This window comes from Nicotiana tabacum, chromosome 15, assembly GCF_000715075.1.
Source record: "Nicotiana tabacum cultivar K326 chromosome 15, ASM71507v2, whole genome shotgun sequence".
Classification (NCBI taxonomy): domain Eukaryota; kingdom Viridiplantae; phylum Streptophyta; class Magnoliopsida; order Solanales; family Solanaceae; genus Nicotiana; species Nicotiana tabacum.
In genome coordinates, this window is record NC_134094.1 from 48,897,851 (window position 1) to 48,918,017 (window position 20,167).

General features: G+C 39.9%; 1 protein-coding gene across 2 annotated transcripts in view; it reads left to right on the plus strand.

Annotated features, from left to right (window-relative positions):
- Positions 1 to 418: 418 nt before the first annotated feature.
- The window catches only part of LOC107812730 (putative protein S-acyltransferase 17), a 32,968-nt gene continuing 13,219 nt past the window's right edge, over positions 419 to 20,167 (plus strand). The window contains exons 1-8 of one of the 2 annotated variants that reach the window (XM_075230820.1): positions 419 to 788; positions 868 to 961; positions 13,488 to 13,582; positions 13,756 to 13,923; positions 14,006 to 14,078; positions 14,201 to 14,253; positions 15,636 to 15,727; positions 15,813 to 15,865. In XM_075230820.1, coding sequence (XP_075086921.1) covers positions 640 to 788; positions 868 to 961; positions 13,488 to 13,582; positions 13,756 to 13,923; positions 14,006 to 14,078; positions 14,201 to 14,253; positions 15,636 to 15,727; positions 15,813 to 15,865 — 777 coding nt within the window. In that variant the 5' untranslated portion in view covers positions 419 to 639. Of the gene's footprint in view, positions 789 to 867; positions 962 to 13,487; positions 13,583 to 13,755; positions 13,924 to 14,002; positions 14,079 to 14,200; positions 14,254 to 15,635; positions 15,728 to 15,812; positions 15,866 to 20,167 lie in introns of both variants that reach the window. The other variant, XM_075230819.1, reaches the window with a different exon arrangement.

Here is a 20,167-nt window from a genome sequence, read left to right on the forward strand (position 1 = left end):
AGCACAAAGCAATATATTGTTATTTCTAGCCTTTATCATCTTGTTATTATATTCTTACATCAGTTGAGGTATTTCTTGGTTCGAGGGTGATCGAACTTGAAGGCCAAGACTGTTCAATTTATGTGGTTTGCATTTATTTTTTTATCGTCAATTTCGATATTAATCTGTTTTCTTAATTTGTAGCAAGCTATATCATGTATCCTTAAAACCGCATATAAATTCAATTGTTATCCGATTTTGAGGATAAACACCTTTAAAAAGTCAAATGGTATCGGCCGACGAGCTTTCGTTGGTGGTGGGCGATGTAGGAGGGGCCGGAAGAGAAAATAAAAAAGAATGAGAGAGAAAAATATATTTTTGAAAAGATATGGCTTCTGAGGCGCCTAAATTAAGTGGAGTACACTTACCATGCCATGTGAGTAATGTGTGTTTGACAGGTATAGTTTAACACAAGTTTAGTTGTTCAATAGTTACAACTCTTAATGTCTAAATGAAAAATATTGGCAAGTTTAAGGGGCCACTTCTGTATTTGGCATTGAGATAGGATCCAGCGGCATCGCCCCTGCCTTTATACTAGTCAAAGAAAAAATGGAAAGCTGTTAATGCCGAGTGGAAGAGGGCACGCACAAACAAACACAGATGGAGGTGGAATGGCTTCTTGTAATCCACGGCGTCGTGACACTCCTAGTATTGGTTTCTTTCCTCTGCGGCCAATGGCCTATCTTCGATGGCACTTTCATTCAAAAAATCCACTTCTTCCTCACCTTTGGTGTCTGCGATTATTTCCGGTATTTATTTTATTCATATAATTCTTGCTTGTTTCGGGCCCGATACTTTGTAATTTTAGCCCTAATTTTGAATTTTCAGCCGGTTTGTGGGTGCTGTTTTTGGTCAAAGAGGTTCCGATGCACTCTTCTGCGTCGAGTACTATTGTTGTGATCGTCCTAATCCCATCCTCCAGGTTTTTTCTTCTTCTTAATTCATCTTATTTCAAACCCAAATCAGTTGTTTGATTTATTGTAAAAGTCAATTGCTTTATCAGAATAATGTTGAAACTGGCCGCTTCATGATGACAAGATTTTACATAATGCAATGTTTAGTTTGTGACAGTGTAGCAACTTTGAATGTTTGGCATTAGCTCTAGTAATGTCTGTCTTATGTGAATTCTTTTGATAAATCAAATAATCAGTTCATTGTGATTGCACTAAGTGGGCGTTTGGACATAAGAATTGTAAAATTTCAAAAAAAAGTGAAACTTTTTTCAAGTGAAAATGGTATTTGAAAATTAGAGTTGTGTTTGGACATGAATATAATTTTGGGTTGTTTTTGAAGTTTTGTGAGTGATCTGAGTTTTTTAAAATTTTCGAAAAATTCCAAAATTCTATCTTCAAGCGAAAATTGAAAATTTTATGGCCAAACACAAAAAAGTGAAAAAATTCTTATGTCCAAACGGGCTCTAAGATGGTAATGAAATTTACAAGTAATTTAACTACTAGCTTCCAAATAATCCAACTCTATGTGCAAAGAGGAATAGACCCATATTACACAATTACACTAATAACAGCAGCAACAACAACAATAATAATAACATAATAATTAGTACTAGAAGTTCAGATAGGACTGAAACACTCCGAGAAAACATAAAACATAAAGTAGATGTACTAACATGACTAAAATATCCCAACTAATAGGTATCACCTATAGATCTTTTTCTTCCATTGGACCTTTCTTGGTACACCATGGGACATCATCTTGTGTTGTATGAGTTAGATCATTCTTAACTAAGGTAAACAAGTAAGGGCTCAATGTTGATCCCTTTGTAACTCCTACTACGGTTTTCACACTAGTGACGACTCCTTCATACTTATCCTTTATGACATTTATATATGTATATGAATTTGTTTTTTCTTCATCACCCATCAAAGGACCTTTCTTGGTGCTCTATCATATGCTTTCTCTAGGTCAATGGATACTATGTGTATAGATCTTTCTTTTACACCAACAGTACAATTAGAATAAACAGTAACTCTTATACCTTACCTTATCAAAAAGAATAAAAGCTAACACCAGCTTACGACAATGTGTTCCCTCTCTCTCAAATTATGTGCCATAAATATGGCATCGAAGCAACCTCGCCAACTCTCTTCAACACCTCAAAAAGACCAATAAACCTCGGGCTCAACTTGTCCTTCTTCCCAAACCTCATTACGTCCTTCATAGGCGAAACTCTAAGAAGAACCTTTTCACCCTCCTTGAAAGCTACATCACGAACCTTCCGATCCGTATAACTCTTCTACCTGGACTGGGCTATGCAATGCTTCTCCTGAATCAACTTCACCTTCTCCAAAGCATCACGAACCAAGTCTGTGCCCAATAACCTAGCCTCGCTGGGCTCGAACCAACCAACCGGAGAACGACATCACCTCCCGTATAAGGCCTCATATAAAGCCATCTGGATACTCGATCGGTAGCTATTGTTGTAGGCAAACTCCACTAAAGGTATAAACTGGTCCTATTGGCCTCCGAAATCAATGGTGCTTGCCCTCAACATATCCTCCAAGATTTGAATGGTTCGCTCGGACTGCCCGTCCGTCTGAGGGTGAAATGCAGTACCCAACTCAATCTGCGTGCCCAACTCACGCAAAACCGCCCTCCAAAAGTGCGAAGCAAACTGAGTGCCACAGTCTGAGATGATAGAAACAGGTGCACCATGTAAGCGAACAATCTTTCGGATGTAGATCATACCCAACTGCTCTGAAGTGTAGGAAGTCATGACCAAAATGAAATGTGTCGACTTGGTCAATCGATCCACAATAACCCAAATGGCATCAAACTTCCTCAAGGTGCGTGACAACCCTACCAAAAAATCCATAGTAATGCGCTCCCACTTTTACTCCGTTATATCAATCTTCTAAAGCAAACTTCCCGGTTTCTGATGCTCATACTTGACCTGTTGAGAATTCAAACACCTAGAAACATGCTCAACAATGTCCTTCTTCATCATCCTCCACCAATAATGCTACTTTAAGTCAGATACATTTTCGTGGCACCTGGATGAATGAAATACCGCGAATTATGAGCCTCTTCAAGAATCAACTCTTTCAAGCCATCGACATTAGGAACACAAACTCGACCTTGAAGTCGCAATACTCCATCACCAATAGTCACCTCCTTAGCATCACTGTGATGCATTGTTTCCTTAAGGACAAGCAAGTGGGGATCATCATACTAGCGAGCCTTAATGCGCTCAAACAAAGACGACCGAGATACAACATGAGCAAGGACTCTGCTCGGCTCCGAAATATCCAATCTCACCAACTTATTGGCCAATGTCTGAACATCCATAGTTAAAGGTCTCTCCACATTAGAATGAATGCTAAACTCACATGCTGTCAACCTTCCTGCTCAAGACGTCTGCCACCACATTGGCCTTCCCCGGATGATAGAGAATAGTAATATCATAATACTTCAACAGCTCCAACCACCTCCGCTGCCTCAAATTCAAATCTTCCTATTTAAACAGATGTTGGAGACTCTGATTATGATAACCCGTATACACCTCACAAGACACGCCATATAAGTAATGCCTCCAAATCTTAAGCGCGTGTATAATAGCTGCTAACTCCAAATCATGCACCAGATAGTTCTTCTTATGAGGCTTCAACTGACGCGAAGCATAGGCAATCACCATACCGTCCTGCATCAACATACACCTGAGACCAATACGCGAGCATCACAATAATCTGTATATGAACTGATCCTGAAGGCAACACCAAAATTGGACCTGTAGTCAAAGCAGTCTTGAGCTTCTGAAAGATCTCAACACACTCGTTAGACCACCTGAATGAAGCACCCTTCTTCGTCAACTTAGTCAATAGAGTTGCAATAGACGAGAAACCCTCCACGAAGCAACGATAGTAACCAGCCAAACCTAGAAAACTCTTGATCTCCGTGGCTGTAGAAGGTCTGGGCCAACTCTAAACTGCCTCAATCTTCTTCGGATCCACCTTGATCCCCTCACTAGTCACCACGTGGACCAAGAAAGCCACCGAGTCCAACCAGAACTCACACTTAGAGAATCTGACATATAACTTCTTTTCCTTCAGAACCTGATGCACTATTCTCAAATGTTGCTCGTGTTCCTCCCTACTACGGGAATATACCAAGATATCATCAATAAACACAATGACAAAAGAATCCAAATAAGGCTGGAACACACTGTTCATCAAATGCATGAATGCTGGGGCATTAGTCAAACCAAAAGACATCACCAAGAACTCGTAATGTCCATAACGAGACCTAAAAGCCGTCTTAGGAATGTCCGAAACCCTGATCTTCAACTGATGGTACCCCGATCTCAAGTCAATCTTGGTGAACACCCTAGCACCCTGAAGCTGATCAAATAAACTATCAATGTGCGGTAGTGGATACTTATTCTTGGTGGTAACCTTGTTCAATTGCCTGTAGTCGATGCACATTCTCATGGAGGCATCTTTCTTCTTCACAAATAGTACCGGTGCGCCCCAAGATGAAACACTCGGCCTGATGAAACCTTTATCTAACAATTCCGGCAACTGTTCCTTTATTTTCTTCAAATCTGCTAGAGCCATGCGATACGGTGGGATAGATATAGGCTGGGTGCCCGGTGCCATATCAATACCAAAATCAATATTCCTATCGGGTGGCATGCTTGGTAGGTTTGCACGAAACACATATGGAAACTCTCTCACCACGGGGACTGAATCAACTGTAGGAGTATCAACACTGACATCTCTAACAAAGGCTAAGTACGCTAAGCACCCCTTCTTAACCATCCATTAAGCCTTCAGAAAAGAAATCACCCTATCAGGAATGTGACCAAGCGAACCCCTCCATTCCAACCTCGACAACCCCGACATGGCTAACGTCACGATCTTAGCGTGTCAATCAAGGATAGCATGGTACGGAGATAACCAGTCCATACCCAAAATCACGTTAAAGTCCACCATATTAAGCAACAGAAGATCAACCCTAGTATCATAGCCCCCAATAGAAACCACACAAGAACGGTAAACACGATCGAGCACAATGGAATCCCCAACGGGTGTAAACACATAAATAGGAGTATCCAAAGAATCACGAGACATATCCAAATATGAAGCAAAGTAGGATGACACATACGAAAAAATAGAACCGGGGTCGAATAATACTGAGGTATCGCTATAATAGACCAAAACAATACCTGCAATGTTTGCATCTGATGCGACGGCCTCGGTCTTACCAGGAAAAGTATAAAATCGGGCTTAGCTTCCCCCTTTAGGACGACCTCTACCCGTCTGTCCTCCACGTCTAGTTGGCTGTGCAGGTGGAGTAGCATTTGGAGCGGGAATCATAGTCTGAGTACCCTGCTAAGGTACACCCATCCGAAGACTGGGACAATCTCTCACCATGTGCCTAGTATCACCACACTCAGAACAACCTCTCTGTTGACGTGGCTGCTGAAACCGAGTCTGCCTCGGATGACTGGAATAACCGCTGAAGAACCTTGTGCAGGAGGTGCACTGAAAGATGAATGTCCAGTGCGACCTGAGATCCATGGCTAGCTGGAGCACTACGTGAAACCTGAAGTGCGGACCGAACTGGTCGACTGACAAAGCCTCTATCATGACGAACCTTGCCCCCAGAGTTGGAGCCACTAAATCCTCCAAAACCACGAGGCTTCTTGACCTCCCTATCCTCCCTCTCTTGCCTCTGCGAATACTCTTTAGCCGCCTAGCAATCTCCATAGCCTGATGAAATGTAGTCTCAATCTCCATCTCCCATGCCATCCCAAATCTAAGGCTATTTGTGAGTCCATCAACAAATCTACAGACTCTCTCTCTTTTAGCAGAAACCAAAGGAGCTGCATAGCGTGATAGCTCTGTTAACCTTATATCATACTGCATCACAATCATATCCTTTTGTGGGATAACCCCCACCCCCCCCCCACCCCCAAGAAAAGATCGGAGAACTTCGACCACGTAAGTGGTGCTGTGCCAGCTGACCTACTCGTGTCAAAAGTCTGTCACCATCTGTATGCGGCTCCGTCAATTGGAAAGTGGTAAAGTCGACCCCGTTCGACTCCACCAAACCCAAAGTACGCGGAATTCGATGACACTGATCTAAGAAACCTTGTGCATCCTGAGAAGCCCCTTCACCGAAATAGGGAAGGGGAAGTCTCTAAAACCTCTCCAACCTCCTCTACTCCTCAGAAGACACGACTGGCCTTACCTCAGGCTGTACTGCAACTATTGGCTGTACCCTCATAACAACCGGTGTCTGACTAACATGAGCCAGCTGCTCTGATGTACGTGCGGCGGGAGTCTGGGCTCCTCTCCCAGCTTGTGAAGTAGCTGGTGCAATCGGATCAACGTTGCCTGGCCAAGCTCTCGAACATACTCATAAAGTAAGCCAAAGTCTCCTGAAGTCTAGGTGTAGCAATAGGCCTCTCAGGTGCCCGAGCGGGTCCCACCTGCTCAACATGATCGGGCTCCTGCTCCTCAACTGGAGCTACTAGTGGCTCCACAACTGCTACTCTAGCAAGGGCTCTAGTTGCGGCGCATGCCCTACCTCGACCCCGTCCTCTCGCGGCTCTAACATGGGGCACAGGTGCCTGCTCCGCTGATCCCGCAGATCGTGTCCTCACCATATGTAAGAAAATAGAAAGGTAAAGGTTCAAACTTTGGAATAAACAAATCCGCACGATGCTATCTTGTTCATTGTTTCACCAAACAAGAAACGTTGAATAAGCGAAGAAGAGGAAAAAAATTAGTCAATCACGTTTTTGAAGCTAATGCTCAAAGAAACTAATCATCAATTTTTATTTTCAGTATATTGAGCTATTTAAATAGGCCTTACAATGAATAAAATTGATTAGGTTAAGGAGAACTAATCCTAATTAAGCTAGAATAAGAATAAAATTATGAAAAGCCTATTCTAACTAAAATAGGAAAAGAAATTCTAGTAGGAATGAAATACAACTAACAATCCTAGTTTGACTAGAACTTCAAATATAATTCTACTAAAAGAGGGAATAAGAAATCCTAATCTCTATGGAAAAGAAATCCTAATCTTAAATGAATTCTTGGACTTCTTGTATTTCTTGGATTCTAGGAAGTTTCCTAACAGTCCGGTAGCCTCTCGAAGATAAGTACAGACGTTTCCGTATCGATCCGCAGACTCTACTAAACTTGCTTACGACTCGTAGAACCTATGAACCTAGGGCTCTGATACCAACTTGTAACTATCCAAATCCTACCAAAGTGTCGTGATGACACCTAACCTTCAAAACTAGGTAAGCCAATCACATTAACAATATTAAACTATCAAGACATAATATAATAAGTTTGATTAAACAACGGAAATAGTTATAAACATAAGCCGGAACGACAATACATAATGCAACTCCCTAAACCAGGTAATACAGAGTCATGAGTTCTAAACCGAATACATAAGGAATTTCAAAACTATAATACTGTCTGCAAGTAATAGTATAAAAATGTGGGAAGAGGACTCCAAGGGTCTACGACGTCCATGCAGTACTACCTTGAATCCTCTCGAACAGACACAAGCTCGCTCTCGAAGCCCACTACCTCCAGCACCCGGATCTGCACAAAAACGTGCAAAAGTGTAGTATGAGTACGGGACAACATATACTCAGTAAGTATCAAGACTAATTTCGGTGAAGTAGTGACGAGGTTCAAGTCATTTGATACTCACTAATCAAAGAACCTGTGCAGTATATCCAGTAACTGGCAACAAGAGTGTAACAAGATACAATACTGAAGCTCAACAAAACAGGAGATATCAACTCAACATAGGTAAAATCATCTCTTCAAATGATAACAGAGACATAGAATAGCATGTTAAATACAAGTGGAAACATGTCTAAATGCATGATAAAGCATAAAAAACGCATGTGCATGATCAGGAATGCCACCGTTATACCGCCACATGAATATCAACAGTGTAATGCCACCCTTATACTCCACACGTCATCAACAGTGAAATGCCACCCTTATACTCCACACAACAATAGTGAAATGCCATCCTTATACTCTACGCATCACAATCAATCACAACAATCATGATACCACAGTCCGCGTGTACACCATCAAGAGAGAAACATGAGAGGGCGACTATAGAGGGATGGATCCGTATCCACACGTTGCACGGCAACAACCTCGTGCATAACAATAATCACAATTCGCACGGCCAAAACCTCTTGCCACAATATCATCACAATCCCACGACAAAGATCTCGTGCCACAATATCATCACAATCGCACGGCCAAGATCTCGTGCCACAATATCATCACAATCGCACGGCAAAGATCTCGTGCCAACACCTAATCAATCCGCCCAACATGTCCACATGTGCCATGATCATAACATTGCAATATGCCAAATTATCATCAAAAGACTTATGATCATAATTTGTCAAGAAGGTGCACAAGGACATAATAATATAACGATACGGATGAGTGTTCAACATATAAAGCATGACTTCAGCTAAATCAATTGTAGTAACTAGGTTCATTTAGTCATAGAATGATTAAACATGTTTCATACAAAGCATGTCATTAAAATAAGACATATTAGAAGCCTAAGGTCTAATCTAGTCAAACTACACATAGCTCCAAGGGTCTGTGGCGTCCATGCAGTAATCCTCTCGAATAGACATAAGCTCACTCTCGAAGCCCGCTACCTCCAACACCCGTATCTGCACAAAAACGTGCAAAAGTGTAGTATGAGTACGGGACAACATATATTCAGCAAGTATTAAGACTAACTTCAGTGAAATAGTGACGAGGTTCAAGTCATTTGATACTCACTAATCAAAGAACCTATGCAGTATCTCCAATAACTGGCAACAAGAATATAACAAGATACAATACCGAAGCTCAACAAAACAGGAGATATCAACTCAACATAGGTAAAATCATCCCGACTAACAAAATCTTCAAATGATAACAAAGGCATAGAATAACATGTTAAATACAAGTGGAAACATGTCTAAATGCATGACAAAGCATAAAAAACGCATGTGCATGATCAGGAATGCCACCCTTATACCGCCACATGAATATCAACGGTGAAATGCCACCTTATACTCCACACGTCTTCAACAGTGAAATGCCATCCTTATACTCCAGACAACAATAGTGAAATGTCACATTTATACTCCACACATCACAATCAATCACAACAATCATGATACCACAGTTCGCGTGTACACCATCACGAGAGAAACATGAGAGGGCGACTATAGGGGGATGGAGCCGTATCCACACGTTGCACGGCAACAACTTCATGCATAACAATAATCACAATTCGCACGGCCAAAACCTCTTGCCACAATATCATCACAATCCCACGACAAAGACCTCGTGCCACAATATCATCACAATCGCACGACAAAGATCTCGTGCCAACACCCAATCAATCCGCCCAACATGTCCACATGTGCCATGATCATAACATTGCAATATGCCAAATTATCATCAAAAGACATATGCTCATAATTCGTCAACAAGGTGCACAAGGACATTGATAATATAATGATGCAGATGAGTGTTCAACATGTAAATCATGACTTCAACTAACTCAATTATAGCAACTAGGTTCATTTAGTCATAGAATGATTAAACATGTTTCATATAAAGCATGTCATCAAAATAAGGCATATTATTAGCCTAAGGTCTAATCCAGTCAAACCACACATAGCACCCATGTACACGCTCGTCACCTCGCGTACACGTCGCTTTACACATAACACAATTAGGCAAATAAGGCCAAATCCTAAGGGTTATTCCCTCACATAAAGTTAGGCAAGATACTTACCTCAATAAATCCAAATCAACCCATAAAAATAGCCTTTCTCTTAAAAATCACCTATGTCCGGCTCAAATCTTGCCAAAAACAAATCAATAGCATGAAACATTATTATAGGAATCAATTCAAAAAATAAAATTTCAATCTTTACCCAATTTCCAAAAAGTCAACAACAGTTAACCCCAGGCCCACACGGTCAAATTCCGAGTCAAGGGGTATAGTGGCGTACGCAGGATATTTCTTAAGTGGTGTCACTATTAAAGAAGCGAGCAATGAAAAATTCATGAAAACGATTTCTTTTAGGAGAAGAAAAACTATTCAAATCATAGTAATATGTGATTTCGAGGTCGAAAAGGACCTTCTTGAATATATGCTCTTAATAATGCAATATTGTCATTTAATTGATATTTTCGAATTGTTAAAATTTTTACTTTGATCAAATTTTAAGGACGACTTTGAAATGCTGAATTTAATTTTGAAATCTTGAAAGACACTTTATAAAAATATCTCCAGTAAATTTAAGCTGAACTACAAATTAAACTATCAATTAAATAAACTCTGAGTAAATCATAGAATTTTGCCCACAAAGAAAAACAATGAATACCATTAAGAAATCCTAACCAAAAAGAAAAAAAAAACGAAAAAAAGTAGGAAGATAACTTAAATGGGAACAACAACGAGCTCAATCCCAAAGCAAATTGTAGAGAAATAAGTAATAGTTTTCCGACAGTTACTATGATTTTAAGTTTAGTAAAATAACTTTGTTGTAGAAGCATTCAAATATTTGTTGTAACTAACTAAATTATTTGTTGTTCATTCTACTAGTTAGACCCTTTCAGGTGAGCTCAAAAAATATTAAAACACATAAAATGCAAGCTACGAGAATCGAACCATTGACAATGGATTGGGCAGTAAAGCGCTCAACCATTGAACCAGGGAGCACTTCGTTGCAAGTGGTGTCACTTTAAAGACTTTATATGCTGATACGTTTTCTTATGTATTATTTCTACATATATTTAGTAAAATTTCCCGACGAAGCGGTGTCACGTGACACCGCTTCAACCAACGTGCATCCGCCCCTGAAGGGGTAGATCCCGACTAGCCATAACCCTACGTGTTCAAATATGTAATTAGATTCCAATTCGAGTCCAAATCGACTACCAAATCCCCATTTTTCATTTTTGGAAAACATAGTCAAGATCCCCCAATATTCTCTTCCAAATCCCATAATCTAGGTGTAATAATCCATAGGAAAACAAGATATAATATCAAAATTAAGTAGAAATCACTTGCCCCAAAGCCTTGTGTGGAAATTCTCTTAAAAAATCAGCCATCTCCAAGTCTAGGGTTCAAAACATGAGATAATGGGTCTAAGTCCCGAAATTCCTCCAATATAGTCAGCTGCAGAAGTTGTAAATGAGACCAGGGGTTCGCAATTGGGAGCCTCGCAAATGCGAGAAATGGCTCGCAAATGCGAACTGGATCCCTCAGCTTCAGTTTTCGCAAATGCGACCAAGTGTCGCAAATGCGATACTCCATTCACAAATGCAGATGTCGCAATTGCGATACCAGTTTCGCAAATACGAAGCTGGCCTTCTGAGGCACCCATCGCAAATGCGATCATGACTTCGCAATTATGGACCTTCGCAATTGCGAGTGGACCATCGCAATTGTGATGATCGCAATTGTGATGTCTGCAACACCTGCAAACCTGAAGCTTTCCCAAAACCAATCCGAAATCAATCTGAAACTCGCCCGAGCCCTTCGGGCCCCACACCAAACATCCACACAAGTTTATAAACCTTGTACGAACTCGCTCATGAGCTCAAGACATCAAAATAACATCCATAACCAAGAATGAAACACCAAAACACACCATGCAAGCCTTCAAGTTCAAGAACTTCAAATTCCACAACCAAGCGTCCGATTCATACCAAACCAACTCGGAATGAAACTAAACACACGTTCCAAATGACGAAATAGACCTATTCCAAGTCCCGGAATAACAATCCGAACCCGATAACCTCAAAGTCAACTCAAGATCAAACTTGTGAACTTTCTAAACCTTCAAAATTGCCAATTTCCGCAATTAGAGCTAAATCATTCTAGGAACCTCCAAATACAATGTGGACATACGCCCAAGTCCAAAATCACCATACGAATCTATTGGAACTATCAAAACACGAATCCGAGGTCGTTTACACAAAAGTCAAACTTTGGTCAACTCTTATAACTTAAGCTTCCAAAATGGGAACTAAGTGTTCCAATTCACTCCAAAACCTTCCCGGAACCAAACCAACCATCACTGCAAGTCACAGAACAACAACCTAGCACACGAGAAGCATCAAATTGGAAACGATACTCAAATATACAAAACGACTGGCGGGATCGTTGCAAATCGTTCCACCGGACAAGCATCCAAAAAGTGCTTCTTACATCAGAACCTTATGCACTGAAATGAGAAAATTGTTTTATATTTCTGGGAATTACATTCACTATCCAAACATAGAATTGACAGCTCGCCACTTTAAATTTATTTGCCATTTGATCAAGATTTATTGTTCGACGAATTAATTTACATTCTTGTTGTTGTAGAAATAGGCTTAAGTTACTCTAAAAGGGCAGGGCAGCCCGGTGCACTAAGCTCCCGCTATGCGCGGGGTCCGGGGAAGGGGCGGACCACAAGGGTCTATCGTACGCAGCCTTACCCTGCTTTTCTGCAAGAGGTTGGCTTAAGTTACTCTATAGATTGAAAACACTAGCTTATACAACAACAATAAAAAATCCAGTTTAATCTCATAAGTAGGGTTTGGGGAGGGTAGTGTGTACGTAGACCTTACCCCTACCCTATAAAGGTAGAGAGACTGTTTTCGATAGACCCTCGGCTCAAGTAACAGTAAAAATAAAGCAACAAGCAATAGCAACAGCAATGTAATAGGGTAATGGAAGCGAATGACACAACAAATAATAAAGAACCAGGAATAACCTAAAATGATAGAAAATCCTGGTTTTTCCCGAAAGAAGTTTGACGTTCGTTGTCTAAGGCAGCTAGACTTCTAGAGAGGAGGAGAGCCCTCTTTTCACACTTTGTCCATCTCTGTCTTCTGTAAAATAGATGCCTACAATCTTTTCTCTGATAGTCGCTTAATGCATGTTAAATACTGTTGCCATTCTAATTAGAGATGTCTTGCCTGTATTTCTATTGAACAAAAAAGAGTTTAGCACCATGATTCATGATATCTAGGCATGTACTCAGAATACATATTCTTATTTCTAAGTTTAGTACAAGATGTGGAGTCAGAGCTATTTACTTGCACTAGATTGGATAATTTAAAATTGCTCTTAGAGGTGTAAAAGTAGATCTCATAGTGTATCATTAATATTCACAAATTTTCTGTATGCTTTTCAAATGTTGAAATACTAAATGATGGCAAATAATGAAACTTCCATTCCAAAGAGGATCATTTGAAATGACAATAACAGCATTCAGTAGTACTTACGTTGGAAATGGGGCTAGTCTTTGAGAGACTCAATGAGAGTTGCCTTGTTTTTTAAGTTTCTTCTGTTTCCATGTTGCTTGTTCTTTTGTGAATATGGAGAAATTTTATTTGAAAATTGTCTGTTACTAAACGCAGCTCATTTATTTGGGGATAATTGGAGCCAGTTACTACTTTATTGTGCAGTCAGCCTTTAAGTACATTCCTGGGTATTACTTAGGTGAAGTGCACAGGTACTGTTGAATCTTTGTGTTTTACGTTGCTCTCATATGCATCAGTTTGTTTGTAACTTGACTATCTTTGCAGACTTTTACCATTATCCAAAAAAGAAAAAAACGCTTGACTAGTTTGGTGGATTATCGAGATATATGTACTTGAATTCCACAGAGATTACATAAAATTGCAGGTACACGAGCTTGTTGGCAGTTGGAGGGGGTATTCTACTCTTTCTATTGACTAGCTTTTCTGACCCAGGAACTGTAAATATTGAGAATGTTTCGCAGTATCTATCTGCTTATCCCTATGACAATATTATATTCTCAGAAAAGGAATGTCCAACCTGCAAGATTCCAAAGTGAGTGTGTTTCTTCTGTTTAAAGCTCTGATGCTCTAGTTTACGGCTCTAGCTAATTAAACATTATTTCCTCTCCTAGCAGACCTGCTAGGTCAAAGCACTGCAGCATTTGTGATCGCTGTGTCACTCGATTTGATCATCATTGTGGATGGATGGTTTGTTATTTTCTCCCATTTTTTTTCCATCTCTCAGATATATACAAGTTAACTCTATATCAACACTATGTTCACTGTATATGTTCTTATGGTTTTCATACTGTTTCTCAATATCACTGCAGAACAATTGCATAGGCGAGAGAAACACCAGATACTTTATGGCTTTTCTTCTCTGGTGAGCAAATGATACTGATTGGTCTTTCTGTTTAAGGTCTGATCGCATACACGAATTTCTTGCACTACTGCCGGGGCCTGGGACAGGCAGTGGGGTGTATCATGCGCAGTTACAATTTTTTTTTTTAAAAAAAAGAAATCTTACCATTGTTTACTAGTCTTCTGTGTTAATTTAACCTTGTGTTCTTCATGGTAGTAATAGAAAGATGCTGGGAACGGGTAGAGTGAGTTGGGTTCAGAAAAATGCATGAGAAATAGTTTGAGAAAATGCAATACACATTCATAAAATGATTTCTGAAATATGGACGGGAGATGTAATTCTCATAGGAAGTCATCATCTGAAATAAGGCTTTAGGAAAACAGGCTTCTGCAACTGCATATAGCACCATGAGAAGAATGTGTGGATAGTCTGCGTTCTTTCAAAATCTAAAATGGTTTTTGTTGCAGTCAACTTCAGATGTTACACAGTGCTTTTGATTGTAGAATAGCGGTTAGATTATTGAAGTGAGATTTTTGAGTATCTCTCTATTTTCTTTTTACAAAAAAAACCATTTAGGTCATTGTAATGGTTTTTTTTCATCAAAGGCGTGAGATGAAACATCTTTTTATCCATGGTACCAACCCTTCAATGCACTGTGAAGAATTGCCCTTTTTGATAGGGGATATTTGCTGTTTACTCTCCCTTTTCACAATGGAAGTTTCTTGTTAATTTTTGCATAACCTTGGAAGGGGATAGGGGATACTCACGTTTCCTCCCCCCCAACCCCCCACTCCCACTCCCACCACAGCAAATGAGACCACATCACTAGCATATATTATTGGCTAACCTTTGTGGAACTTGATCACTTTTATTGCTACTCCTCCTGGAGAAATACTCATGCAATTGTTGCCATCGTTTGAACTTATTACATATCAGGAAAAAACAGAAAACGTAAATAGCTGTTTCTTCTGCAGAAGAGCTTTTTAAGAAACTGAAAAAACACACAGAGCAAAAGAGAGAGATACAACATTAGTGGAGAAATGATTCTTTAAACTTGGCTTCTTGAGAGCATTTATTAAAGCTAATCTAGATAAAAATTTCAACAGCTTGTCCTAATTCCTGAACTCATCCGATCTCTTTATTCTTGTTGAAGAAAGTACTTTTTAGTCGTAAGTCATTGTGAAAAAGTTCTGCCAAATAAGGACTTATTAGAGAGAGTTCTTTTTTTGTATGTTTAATCTTGACACTGTCTTTACTCTTCACTTCACATGCTCGTGAAAAATATGTATGTGAATAACATAAGATTCAACTTTCATTATGAAGGATTTTGTATTTAACACTGCTGACCAAGTTGATGAGACTTTTACATTGACTATCCTGTAATTTTCAACACGTATCTGCAGGCATTTTCTTCTCTGTTTATATGGGACAGTTGCTATTGGACTAGTGCTAGCTGGCCGCCTGAAAGAACTACGGGTTATAGATATTCTTACTGGTACATAGACTACTCCCTTAAATTTTAATGGTGCTCAATTGCATGTTATATTCAAAATGAAAGTTGAATTTCTCTGTTATTGCAGTTTATTATGGCTTCGAGAACTCATTTAGTAGTTTAGCTCCACATGTTGTAGTGGTAAGTGGAATACCTTTTTCGATTCAGCATCTCTCTTCCCCCCCACCCCTGATGCTTGCATGTGATTGTGTGTGCATTGATGGATAGTTCAGACTAATGAAAACTCTTACCAAATACTAATTCTGTTTTGGGAACTTTTAAGAAACAGTTAACATACGAGTCCTTGATAAAGGCAATGCTATCAAGCATTCGTACCTGCTATACGTCCTTATCCTCCATTCATGCTTCACTTTTGCAAAAGCCTTGAGAAGATGATGAGGGATTTCCTGTATGACATAAATTGTGACTGTCATTTTTTTTTTATATGGAGAAATTCTGGAGTCCTATACAAAATGGTTGTGTATTCGGTGATTGAGGATATTTATTTATACACTGTTGGGGAAGTGGCTATGGTGATATGCTAATGCGGAAAGAGCGATGTGGAGAAAGGTGATTACTGTGTAAGTACGGTAACAGCCAATTTGGTTGGTTCTCAAAGGATGTGACCACCTTCTATAGTTGAGCCTGTGGAGAGGCTTAATGAAGGAGAAATGAGACTTCTGAAAGTTTATTGGCTATTCGTTGGGAACGGAAACAGAGTATGGTTTTTGGCTTGATATATGGTGCAGTGACAACATACTGAAAGACAACTTTCCAAGTTCGTCTGCCTCGGGAAGTGATGGCTGAAACGATATAAAAATAACAAACAAACAAAAGAAAGCAACAAAGAGATATAAGTTAGACACATATTAAAATTCAAATAAGCAATGCTTGGAAATAAACCCAAAATTACCTCCTAATGGAATCCAATAAGAACCACAGCTATCAGACACCCTCAAGTGGAATGGGATTCACAAGCAAGATTCCAGGAAAGTTTTAATCACAATAATAGATATCACACCTTTAATCTTCACAGTGGAATTCATACAAAATAACCAAGCTACTGATAATGGATAAGAACTAGCTGCTTAAAGTAAGCTAAAAAAACCAAAAAAAAAAAAGGTTAGCTAAAAAGGCTAGTACCAAAGCCCCGAGCTAAAAATAGCCTATGTCTGTCCGGATTCATTATTGCTGCGATTTCTGTGGAGGTGCTGCGATTGTAGCTCTTCTTCAGAAGCTATTCAAGGATTGGAAATATGCTGTTATGCTGTGATTGCAGCTTGGCCTCCTACACTTGCAGTCCTTATTCAGTTTCTGTCCAGGACCTGATGTAGTTGGACTGCGATCACAGCTCTTTTTTCCCCAAGCTGCCAAAAGCTGACCTTTTCTCATCCTTAAAGGCCTTCATTCCTCTAGGGACTCAACAATTCAGCTAGGAAACCACTGGAAGTGGATTGTTTGATCCTTGGTTGCTACGATTCCCTCCCATTTGAAAAGAATTAGTCCTTGAATTCGAATCTAGCAACAGGAGGAAGATTCCAGAATTGGTAAATATTCCCCCAAGGTTAAGAATGTACTAAGTAAAATTAAACAAGATAATGACCATGCATCCTTTTAACCTGTTAGAATAGCTATGTGAATATATATGTAATTAGTCCTAGTCCCATAGGTAATGGGAGTAGGTTATATATTATGTGTACTTATAAATAGGGTTCATTGCATTACAATTAACATCAATAATATAATTTTTCCGTGTATTATTTCTCACATGGTATCGAGCGGGAAAACATCCGGGAAAGAAAACCCCGCCGAAAAAGTCGTCGTGCTTCAATTCCGGCGACCTTTTTAGGGTTGTTTTTCGTCAAACCACTTTCCATCGGTGTTGTGCAAAAACCAACACCACCACAAGGTCCCCCAACCCCCGGCGACCAAACCCCAACAAACAGCTTCGGCTGCCGACATCTCACGCGCCGCCACGCGCCGATCAGAGGTTTGCTTTTCCGGTGAGATCTACTCCACACGCCGGCGCGTGGAGCACTTTCCGGCCACTTTTTGACGAAATTTCTTCAGAACAGTTGGATCGCCTTCAAATTCCGAGCCTACCCATAATTTTATTTTTTAATTTCGGTCACTTTGAAATTTTTTCCGGTAGCAGTACAATGTTTTTCCGGCAACTACAGTTGATTCTTTGTTTTATTTGGTGCTAATTTGCTAGACCTCTTTTCTATCTAACAATGTCTTTGGGAGTTTATGCTTTTGGGTCTATAAACACGGGTTCTGGAAGTTCCGGTATTATGATTACCTTAGAACATTTAATGGGATGTTCAAACTACTTAGCTTGGGCTTCGTCTGTCGAACTGTGGTATAAAGGTCAAGGTGTTCAAGATCATTTAACAAAAAGGGCTAGCAAAGGAGATGAAAAGGCCAAAGCACTTTGGGAGAAGGTCGATGCTCAGTTATGTAGTATCCTGTGGCGTTCTAGTGATTCCAAGTTGATGCCCTTGTTCCGTCCATTCCAGACATGTTATTTAGTTTGTGAAAAGGCTCGTACTTTATACACTAATGACATATCTCGTTTATATGATGTGATATCGCGAATGACAAGCTTCAAGAAACATGAATAGAATATGTCTACTTACTTGGGACAAGTACTAGCAATCATGGAAGAATTTGAGAAGTTGATGCCAGTTTTCGCTAGTATTGAAAAGCAACAAGAGCAACGACAAAAGATGTTTCTAGTTCTTACACTCGCTGGACTTCCTAATGACCTTGATTCAGTACGTGACCAGATTTTGGCTAGTCCACTGTCCCTACAGTTGATGAATTATTCTCTCGATTACTTCGCCTTGTTGCAGCACCAAGTCACCCAGTGATCTCATCACAGACACTTGACTCCGTTCTCGCATCCCAGACAATGGAAAATCGGGCATCTCAAACTATGGAGAATAGACGAGGAGGAGGTCGTTTTGGAAGATCTAGACACAAGTGTTCTTATTGTCATAAACTTGGACACACTCGTGAAGTGTGCTATTCTTTACATGGTTGACCATCCAAAAATGCTTATATTGCTCAAACCGAGACTACAGGTAACTAAGGATTTTCTTTATCTGAAGGAGAATATAATGAGTTCCTTCAATATCGAGCAAGTAAGCAGACATCTCCACAAGTAGCCTCGGTTGCTCAGACTGATACTTCTGTTGCTGGTAATTCTTTTGCTTGTGTTTCCTAGTCTAGTACTCTTGAACCATGGGTCATGGACTTAGGCGCTTCTGATCATATCTCTGGTAATAAATTTCTTTTGTCGAATATTGTGTATTCACAGTCTCTTCCCAATGTTACTTTAGCCAATGGATTTCAAACTAAAGCAAAAGGAGTTGGACAAGCTAATCCCTTATCTTCTGTCACTCTAGATTCTGTTCTTTATGTCCCTGGCCGTTCTTTTAGTCTTGCATCTGTTAGTCGTTTGACTCGTGCCCTCCATTGTGGTATATATTTTATTGATGATTCTTTTATTATGCAGGACCGTAGTACGGGACAGACGATTGGCACGTGGCGTGAATCAGAAGGTCTTTACTACCTTAACTCACTCAATCCCTCCAAAGCATTTCTAGTTACAGATCCTCCAAAGTTAATTCACAGACGTTTAGGACATTCGAGTTTATCCAAACTTCAGAAGATGGTGCCTAGTTTGTCTAGTTTGTCTACATTAGATTGTGAGTCGTGTCAGCTTGAGAAACATACCCGAGCCTCCTTTCCGCGTAGTGTTGAGAGTCATGCAGAGTCTGTTTTCTCTTTAGTTCATTCTGATATATAGGGTCCTAGTAGAGTCAGTTCAACCTTGGGATTTCGTTATTTTGTTAGTTTCATTGATGATTATTCAAGATGTACTTGGTTTTTCTTAATGAAAGATCGTTCTGAGTTGTTTTCTATATTCCAGAATTTTTGTGCTGAAATCAAAAATCAATTCGGTGTGTCTATTCGTACTTTTCGCAGTGATAATGCCTTAGAATATATATCCTCTCAGTTTCAGCAGTTTATGACTTCTCAGGGAATTATTCATCAGACATCTTGTCCTTATACCCTCAACAAAATGGGGTTGCAGAGAGAAAGAATAGGCACCTCATTGAGACTGCTCGCACACTTCTCATTGAATCTCGTGTTCCGTTGCGTTTTTGGGACGATGCAGTTGTCACAGCTTGTTATTTGATTAATCGGATGCCTTCATCTCCCATCCAGAATCAGATTCTGTATTCAGTATTGTTTCCCCAGTCACCCTTGTACTCTCTTCCCCCTCGTGTTTTTGGGAGCACATGTTTCGTAGCCTCTGGGAAAGATAAGTTAGCTACTCGTGCTCTCAAGTGTGTCTTCCTTAGTTATTCTCATGTTCAGAAGGGATATCGTTGTTACTCACCTGATCTTCGTAGGTACCTTATGTCAGCTGAC